At 40.6% G+C, this 9,733-nt stretch overlaps 1 protein-coding gene across 2 annotated transcripts; it reads right to left on the bottom strand.

Moving 5' to 3' along the window:
- Positions 1–528: 528 nt before the first annotated feature.
- LOC127182604 (E3 ubiquitin/ISG15 ligase TRIM25) lies at positions 529–7,312 on the bottom strand. 2 transcript variants are annotated; one of them, XM_051137965.1, is made up of 7 exons: positions 6,661–7,312; positions 6,250–6,345; positions 5,917–6,150; positions 5,716–5,769; positions 5,058–5,217; positions 4,870–4,917; positions 529–3,062 (listed from the first exon to the last, which is right to left on the bottom strand). In XM_051137965.1, the coding sequence occupies exons 1-7, from the start codon at positions 7,231–7,233 to the stop codon at positions 2,551–2,553; spliced, it is 1,677 nt and encodes a 558-aa protein (XP_050993922.1). In that variant the 5' UTR covers positions 7,234–7,312; the 3' UTR covers positions 529–2,550. The 2 variants fall into 2 exon arrangements, with proteins under 2 accessions (XP_050993922.1, XP_050993923.1); XM_051137966.1 differs by lacking the exon at positions 5,716–5,769 and having other exon boundaries at positions 535–3,062.
- Between the last annotated feature and the right edge of the window lie 2,421 nt (positions 7,313–9,733).

The following is a 9,733-nucleotide window of genomic DNA, read 5'->3' as shown; positions in this document are numbered from 1 at the left end:
GGCCTGGAAATGCCAGCTTTCGAAAACGTTTCAAAGTTCAAATTTTTAGAAACAATACTGTTATCAGTCTCTTATCTATTCTGTAAACTATGAAACTTTGTGAAAACTGGCAGGGTGTGAATAATACAGTGTTTTAGTCCTTGTGTGAATGTGGACCGCAAAGGAAAACTGCTTTTGTAATATGTCATACCCTCAACATTTTGTGTAACTCCCTGACAGGATTAATTTATTCAACTTATATATTTTTGTTCCTCGTTACTGAATAATAGGACTTTACTAGGTGTCTGTACTGTACTTTGTGGGATGCTCTTAACCGACTGAAAGTAACTCTGAAGATGGTTTGATGACCACAAAAGGATGCACATGATCAGCAACCACAGTAAGACAGGCTGTGACATTTAAACAATGCTCAGCTGAAGGATGTGGTAAAAGAAATACAGAATCTTGCGAAATCTTGAGGAGCTGCTGTAGCTTTAGAGCTGCTGTCGAAGGACATCTGAAATTCATGTCCAGTTCAGTTTTTCACCCAAACTGTAATGCTGATCATATCATATAAAAACACACAGTAGACTGTGGCGCTCGCAACATCAAGGTTATGGGTTCAATTCTCAGGGAATGTATGAACAGGGTTGGGAAGGTTTATTTTATAGCAACCATACATTTTTTATTGATTTTTCTGACCTTGTTAAATTTACACATCATCTTAAATGTAATATATTTAAATGGAATAATAAGACACTGTTACCAATCAAATGAAATCAGTATCAACAAAACCAATGGTTGCACTACAGAGGTGACAGAAGCTGCATCTGAAATGGCATTAGATGTATTTATACAGACTGTTTAAGGCAGCTCAGGAGTGACATGAATGCATTTAAACCAGTTACAATTGCATTATTAATGTTTGAACATAGAAATATGAAATGACATGAGGAAAATGCAGATATAGTATTCACTGGTTAGGTGCTTGTTTCCTTCTACAACTTAATTTGATTCTACAACTTGTTTGAAACTTGACTTTTAAATGTGATTATCATGACTTTTTTTGTTTTTGTTAATACATTTGAATTTGTTTCCCCCAAACAATAGCCAAAAATTAACTGCAACACAAAAAGGAAAAAATAAAAATAATAATAATACACATATATAAAATTTGAGGGAATAAGATGCACACATCATTTATGCATTTGGCAGATGCTTTTAACCAGAGTGACTTATAAAAGAGGAACAAAAGCAGTTTGTCGTAGAGGCACCTGTAACATCAGTCTGTTGATCTGTCACTTCCATCTCCAACCACGAGAAAACACCATCACAGACTCTTTCCTCAGATGAAGTCTGGATCATTCAGCCTCGCTGCTGCTGAACGGTCTGTTTATAGCTCTCTACACTTTTGTTTAAATTGCTAAATACAACTATATCATCAACACATATATAATATGATCTAATATTGCCCAGCACATTAATCCGACATCATTAGCTTTTTTATTCTAAATTGTTATGAGCGCTTGACATCTTGGCAAATATAAAAGTGCTGGCTAATGTTGTTATTCATGTCGGCAATAATGATGTTAGATGTGTAATTGGTGCCTGCAGACAGACTATAAGTAATTGTATTTTCCTGACTGTGAATTTCTTTACTTGCAAGACTGATCTTATCAGCAAGAAAATGATAATCATGCAACAGTATCAGAGCACTATCGATCCCCCGAGCAACAACGGGGAGAGAAATATTTAACAACAAACTGATTCTGAATCTACTTTTTCTTTCAAAAATACTAGAAAAGCCAGTATCTGTCACGGACACCTTCCAGCACCACCCACTCGTTCACTGTCACCGAGATCTAATCTCCTGCACCTGCACAGTCATCAATTCACCTTTAAGAACACATTCTGCCCCTCACTCTGTGTCTAGTCTCATTGATCTCACCTACAGATATCCAATCTGGACCTAGGACCCGTCGAAGACTGTCTTTAAGCTTGTCTTCTTCCAGTCTTCTTCATTTAAACTCTCTCTTTGGAAGTTGGGATGTTCCTCTACACCTCCAGCTGGCGTAAACCCTCTGACAGCCTTCACTGAGATCCTCTGCTGCACTGCACTGTGTGTTCAATAAAACCCTTCTCAGCACTAACCTGAGTCTATCGTCCTCTGTCTGTGACAGTATCCTCATAACTCTGTTCCTTTTCAGAAAGAAATGGTATCTGACTGATGATTTCTAGTCTGACTGGACCATTATGAACCATGGTTGTCCACTAGATGTCTCTCCATCCCAGACTATTGTTACTCCTTCATGAACTACATTTCCCACATCTCATCAGACTCTGCCTGTATAAACCCTGCTCACTCAGATATTAAATGCAGAGTCTTGATGTGTCACAGCTGCATTTCCTAGCCTTGTATCCTGGTTCTCTTGTGTCTTGTTTCCTGGTTTTGATTCTCTGCCGAATGTCACGAAGAGAAAAGAAGAGACTCTATAACATCTCACTGTTACTGATTCATCATGCAGCTCAAAGCATTATGGGTAGAATCTCTCATCAGTCTATTCTCATTCATCAACACAGTTTCACTGATCCAGTAACATAAAACCCAGCATAGAGCGGCTGAGTGAATGTGGTCTGGACTGTGTGGATGAGGCTCATTGTGTCAGAGACGCTGTAGAAGGACAGAGTTCCTGCACTGTGATCCACAAACACTCCTATTCTACTGCTGATGGACGTCACAGGGAGATCAGTCACTATCTTATTGTGTATGAATGAGTAACTGGAGGGAGAGCAGAACAAACTCCAGGACTGATCATTACGTCCAAACAAACACTCATCACCCCGTCCCTTCCTGCTGACGCTCTTATATGACACTGATATACACACACTCTGACTCCAATCCAGCTCCCAGTAACAGCGTCCACACACACTCTCTCTACACAACACCTGAGGAAACTCATCAAATCTGTCTGGATGATCAGGATACGACTGATCTGTGTCAGTGAATGTAATCACTCTGTTTCTCTCAGACAGACGGAGGCGTTTACTCACTGTGTTCAGATCCAGAGTGAGCTGATGGGAATCTGATGGAGATAAAACACATCAGAATCAGGAATTATGAATCTGTTTGATGTTTTCATGTAGCTGAACTCTTCATGTTCAGTGTATCATCAGTGTCTCAGTACAGATGAGCAGATATCCTGTGCAAATCATCATTTACATCATCAATTATAAAACTCTCACCTTTTACCCCTTACCAAACAGAAGTATACTTCAAGTTTATTTTATTAAGTATACTAAAGTAAAGTTCAAGTATATTTTAAGTATACTTTAAGTAGCAAGTATACAAATGTCAGTGTACAATGTCAGTTACATCTATGTTTTTTATGTACTGCAAGTATAGTAAAAGTGAACTTATAGGTATACTGATAGTTTACTAATTAAATATAGTAAACTACTACTTTAATAGTTTTATAATTCAGGTATACTTAAGTTTTCTTTAAGTGAACTTTAAATCATACTTTAAGTATACTACTGTGTCCCTGTTTAGATATTATTTTTTATATATTTTGTTATATGAATATCTGAACATTCAAAACATCAAAAGAGAGATGTGGGTAAGTGGCATAAATAAATAATAAATAAATAAACAACATTTTGAACAAAACGCTAAAAAAAGACTATTCATAATAATCAAAACGTAGATGGAGTTGATCAACACCCCAAAGCTTGACAGTCATTATTACCTCTTCATGGGTCACATTTTATTTTATAACGTTACACAGTTTTACATATCTATGGTTTTGATGCTGTTTTATATTTGATAATTGTGTTAGATCACACGTGGAAGCGGTTTCTTCTTCACTTGTGTTTTGAAAATTCTGTACAGGAGATGTGCAATAGCGCCCCCTACTGTATAACAATAAAAACACGGATTCTCAGAGCACAAGTACAGCTCAAATATGCTTACTGTGCGTTCACACCGCCGCCGGCGAGAGCGTCAAAATTCGCTCTGGCCGCTCTGCCAGCAACGCTGTGCAAAGACTCATTGACGCTCTGACGATCGAACGCTTGGTCTTGTATTTAAAGCGGCCGCAAAGCAAACAAGCATTTTGATCTTGTGCAGACTGACCACAAGTACGGTGTAAGTTAACCTCATTAAATATTTTAAACGTGAAAATAAGAAATGTAATTTAATTGTAGTTACATGTTTGCTAAGGAAATAAACCAATTAAAAGCCATTTGTGTGGTGTGGCTTTTGTGTTCATGGTTAAGTGCTAGTCTAATTTCAAAATAATAGGAGACATTTACTAGCCTTGGTCTTTAATTAACATTAACATGAATTTGTGTGCAGCCTACATTGCAAACCGTCTTGGTCGCAATTGGTCAAATCGTGTTGTTTTGAGCAAATTAATTGCATTCCCGCTGAAAAACAAGCGTTGGGAACTAATGTGGCCGGAACCAAAGTTTTACAGGACTGCGTTCTCTGGAATCCTCTCAAACGGTGAACTTCTACATTCCGAATGGTTGCCGCCGAGCCGCGTCATAGCTCATTACCATAAGGTTGACCTGACTTCAACTCTCCCCGACGCCCACACCGTCCAAAACGCGCCGCGCCGCTTCTCGCCGCCGGCTCACATTGAAAATGAATGACTTCCGGCCACTTTGACGCTCTCGCCGGCGGCGGTGTGAACGCACAGTTAGACTTTTTCTGAGTATAAATCAAGTTTACTTAAATGTCATTTTAAGGATATTTCTGAGAAGTATATAAAGCACATATAGTTTAAAAGAAGAATACTAATAGTGCACTTGAATAAACTTTTTTTTAAGGGACAGGAAGAACATGAACACACTCAGTGAGTTTTTCTGCTGGTTTTCTTATTGACTTACATTGTAGGAAGTCGTTCCTGGTCCTGGGAACAATGTTGGTGAATGTGACTGTGGAAATCAACAGACATGAACAGTGTGATTCTCATGATCCTGCATCTATTCCTAACACATTTCTAATATGATGTTCTCCATGATATGAGATGATGATGGACTCGTTTCTGAGAGCAGATGAATCTCCAGGACTTTACCTCTGTCTGAGATCTTCTTGAGCTCCTCTTTGCAGAAATCCTCCAGTTTGTCTCTCAGCTGATGGACAGATTCTCTCAGACCATCAAAAGAGACGAGAGAACTGAAGGGATCGTCATTTCCGTCTGTAGATTCAGGAGGTGCTGAGAGAGACTGGAAACTCTACAGAAAACAGAAATCAAAACTCATCAGCTCCACACTTCACCCAATAACCTGCACCAACATCAGATTTGACTTGATTGATCTTTAGTAACTCAATCCAGCACTTTCACAGCATCAGCTTCATTCTTCTCATATTCATTAAATCACATTAGAGCTACAGATTGTAGTATTTGACACTTACACTGTATGTGAACTTTCTAGGAAATTATTTCTATGATAAAACATCTGCTAAGAACATAAATGTCCATCTAACAGCTCAAACACATCAGTGGAGTCTCAATGTAGTGTTGAGTAGATTTGATCAGGAAAAACAGCTCAAAGGCTACGATTAGATTGACGATTATTTATAACTTTAGAGAGGTTAGAGACACTGAAACTTCACAAGGACCCTTAAGACATGCTCAGGTTTGGTTTGGTTTCAATTTTGGGGTCTTTATGATCAAATTCATCAATGTGTTACAGACCAATAAAAATCAGTTTGTCAGGTTTGAGGATCACCTGATCCCATGTTTGATGATTTCCAGAGCTGAAAGTCATTTGTAAGCGGCGTCTCTTTAAGAAGAAAAGAAGATGATCAGATGAGAGTTTGACTGATAATTATATAATAAGACACTGATGAAATGTTTCTCTGTGAGTCTCCTGTCACAGCAGGATGTGTCTCAAGTCCACTATGATGGTGTTCTTCTAGATCTGTGTTACCTGCAGGAACTGGATGTGATCCTGTGTGTGTGAAAGCTGCTCCAGCTCAGCGTCTCTCCTCCTCAGATCATTGATCTCCTGCTCCAGTTGCTCCAGTCGTCCTTCAGCTCCACTCACCGCTCGCTTTTCCTGATCTCTGATCAGTCGTATCAGCTCAGAGCGGCTTCTCTCAATGGAGCGGATGAGCTCAGTAAAGATCCTCTCACTGTCCTCCACTGCTGTCTGTGCAGAGCGCTGTTAGGACACACAGTGATTCAGGCTTCAGTGGGACTGAAAGAGACAAGAGAGTCTGAACTGAGACTGAGACAAACTTCTCTTCTTCTCCAGACTCACCTTATGAGACTCCACAGCCTCTCTCAGCTGCTGAAGATCTTTCTCTCTCTGCTGGATTCTCTGCTGGAACGTCTTCTGCGTCTCCTTCAGCTGCTTCTGCAGGACAAACAGATGATAGTGAATCTCACAGAAAACTACTGACACTAAATCATGATGTGACTCCAGTAAAAGCGGAGCTGATAACTAATGGCTGTAGGTTCAAACTCCAGATGGGATGATGGATCATTTACCACCATCGCACATGAATTATCATGAAGATTAAGGAGTATTTCACACTAAAAGTGTAAGTAGTGAAACTGAAACAGAGCTTCACACTGACAGTGTTTCTGTGTAATTAAGCTGCATCTCTACACAGAAAATAAACAGACTATTGGATCATTACAGTATTTTCTTGAGCACTAGTTTAAATACCTGTTTCTCTGTCCTCTGTGATGCAGTTGATACAGTCTCATGGTTTTTATGTTCATCCATCGTACACAGCACACATATACATTTCTGGTCAGTGCGACAGAAAACCTCGAGGAGCTTCTCATGTTTCTGGCAGATCATCTCCTGCAGTCGTCCAGTGGCATCAGTCACTTTGTGTGGCTTACGTGAATGAAACTCCTTGTGCCGCTCAAAATGAGTTTGACAGTAAGACTCCAGACACACCAGACAGGACTTGACGGCTTTGTATTTTGTTCCAGTACAGACGTCACACTGCACATCTCCAGCTCCAGCGTCACAGTCAGCAGGATGTTTCCTCTTCTTCAGTTTCTCCACCAGTTCAGCCAGCATGGTGTTTGTAGCTAAAGCAGGTCTTGGACTGAAGGTCTGTCTGCACTGAGGGCAGCTGTAGACTCTCATCTGATCCTCCTGATCCCAGCAGTCTGTAATACAGCTCTTACAGTAACTGTGTCCACACTGGATGGTCACTGGGTCCTTCAGGAGATCCAGACACACTGAACACATCAACTCATCCTGAAAAACTCTGGCTCCTGCCATTTTACTGCTTGAATACAGAGACACAAACGCACAACAGCTCAACCACACTTCAGTTTCTCTTTCCCTGAACTCATGTGGTTCCTGTTTCCTGGTTCAGTGTTTGAGTGACGTGTGAAAAACAGGTGTGTCTGTGAGTCTGTAAAGCAGGCTCCTCATTTGTGAGTTTAGTTTTGACACACCTGACTGTTATTAAAATAAACGCAGACCTTGACTAGTTGATTCAGGTGCCTTAAATTAGTGATCAAACTAAATATTTATCAACAGTGTGTACACACAGATGTGTGTGTAATGATTGCATAAGAACAGTTTTCACGCAAAGTGTGTGACCTACCAACTAGTACTTATACATAGGAATGAGTGTAAATATAAGCTCAACTCTGAGCACGCTTACGCAGAGAATCTAGTGGTAGAATGGCGATACTACAAAAAGAAACTGCTGCTGTGGTGTTTCCTGTGTCCTTTAATTGCAAATACTAAATTAATAATTTCATAGCTCAAGCTAGATGTTTGCGTAACTGGTGTGAAAAGCTATAAAAGACAGCTGGGAAGTCATTTCCCAATTTACTGCTGGGCTTGCCGTACTTTTGTTGCTGCTGCCGGAAACTCTCAGTTGTCAGCCTGCTGTGAGCACTCTCACCCTCCATCTGCTGGATTACCTTCCAACATCAAAATTGGACACCTATCTAGGGCGCTTAATGGGCACTTATGCCTTGAGTCTGTGACGTACGCGCACTGCCACTCGCTCGGGATCATTAGGATCAAGGATTTTTAACATTCAGCAGCCAGTGCCTACTGTTATCCTGGCATCTGGTCTAGTAACAGAGCTCTGGTTAAATCAAAATGTCTACTAAGGGACTGTCAAACAAGCCCCTACCCAAAAAGGGTCTCGCCCCTATTTTGATAGCTCTGCCCCACACATATATGTACCCCAGGCAACGATTAAGTTGGAATCTGCTGTGCCAGCCACTGATTGCAGATGAACAAACAAGTGAACATGACACACAAGCATATTTAAGCAAAAGCCATCATATATTAGTTCCGTGAAACAAAGCAAAACCAATGTTATTCATCTATCAAGAAGAAACAAAGCAACCTCAGCATCCGATTGCAGGCTTTCCCACCCCTTTAGTTCTCTCCAGAGCTGGAAAACTGATCCAATATTTACACAGGTCCTAGTTTTTGCCTCATTGCAGCGATTTTCAATCCCAGTCCTCGTGAGCATATATGTTCCATTTAAAGGTCATTAAAGCGTGTGAGACATGAATTTAAATTGTATGTATTTATAGATGCATTTATTTCACACTTTTCTAGTAAGTTGAATGAATGTTACGAAGTGAACTTCAACAGATTTCCCCTGCTCAGGGAGTAGGAAGTAATGAACACTGTGTAGGTACCATGTCAATCAGTTCATGCACAGAGCTCACTTCTAACGAGCTGGTGATCTGAATCAGGGGTGTTAACTAAAGTCACACTGGACTTTGAGCATGCAAAGTTCCCTCGGATGCTGCGACGGTCATATGACGTCATGCTCTGCAGCGTCTTTTTAAAAAGTTCAATTTAACACGACAAATAATAATACATCTAAAATGTAAAAACATACAATCTATTACACTTTCCCGCAGCGCTGCAGTTTTAAATTTATATTATTTTTATTTAGCTAAGAGATCATGCTGTGATGTATTGATACGCTGTCATGTGATGCAAATTTGTAATGCTATCTAAACTAACTAATTGCGGATACCAACTTGGGTATGTTATTTCTTACTGAGACCTGGTAAACACCTAATGATTTCATGCATCTTGATCTGCTTACATCGATTGGATGTCAGTCCTTGTCTAAGCCGTGTTTGTCTGGTAAAGGGGGTGGTCTTGTAGTCATCTGTCATAACACCGGTACACTCACTTGGATGGATTTTCATTGTACTTAGACTTTTGAATAAATGGGTTTGAACTGACAGTGTAGCTATTTGTGCCACCAATGTTGATACATTTATACATTGTATCAACACGTATCAACATACATTTATGTTGATACATTTACAGTGTTGATACATTTTACCTGTCCATTCAAGACTTGTATCACTCTGCCATTGCACTCTCTTCCCATTCTGTCACAGCCACTGAGGTGATTATGTCGTCACGGCCACAGAGGCCATGTATGAACTCTCTGCCCGTCCTGTCACGGCTATTGAGACCGTCATAGAACTCTCTGCCCCGTCCTTCTCAGCCAAAAAACCCAACCATGAACTCTCTACCTGCTCACCTCTCACAGTGACCGTTCATAAGCCCTCTGCATTTTCTGCCTCTCTCCTTGTTTTTCTGCCTGTCTCTTCTGTCTTTGTTCTCCCCAGGTCCCAGTCTCTGCCGTGGGTCTCTGCACTGTCTACTTTGTCCTGGCGGGCATCTGCTCTGCCCGCTCCGCCCTGGTGCGCTCCTGGTCTGCCTGCTCCACCCTGGAGGGCTTCTGCTCCATCTGCCCCACTCTGGTGGGCTCCTGCTC

The sequence above is a fragment of the Labeo rohita genome, chromosome 20, assembly GCF_022985175.1.
Source record: "Labeo rohita strain BAU-BD-2019 chromosome 20, IGBB_LRoh.1.0, whole genome shotgun sequence".
Taxonomy (NCBI): domain Eukaryota; kingdom Metazoa; phylum Chordata; class Actinopteri; order Cypriniformes; family Cyprinidae; genus Labeo; species Labeo rohita.
The sequence above is the reverse complement of the archived record's forward strand: the minus strand, read 5'-3'. Positions and strand labels throughout refer to the sequence as shown.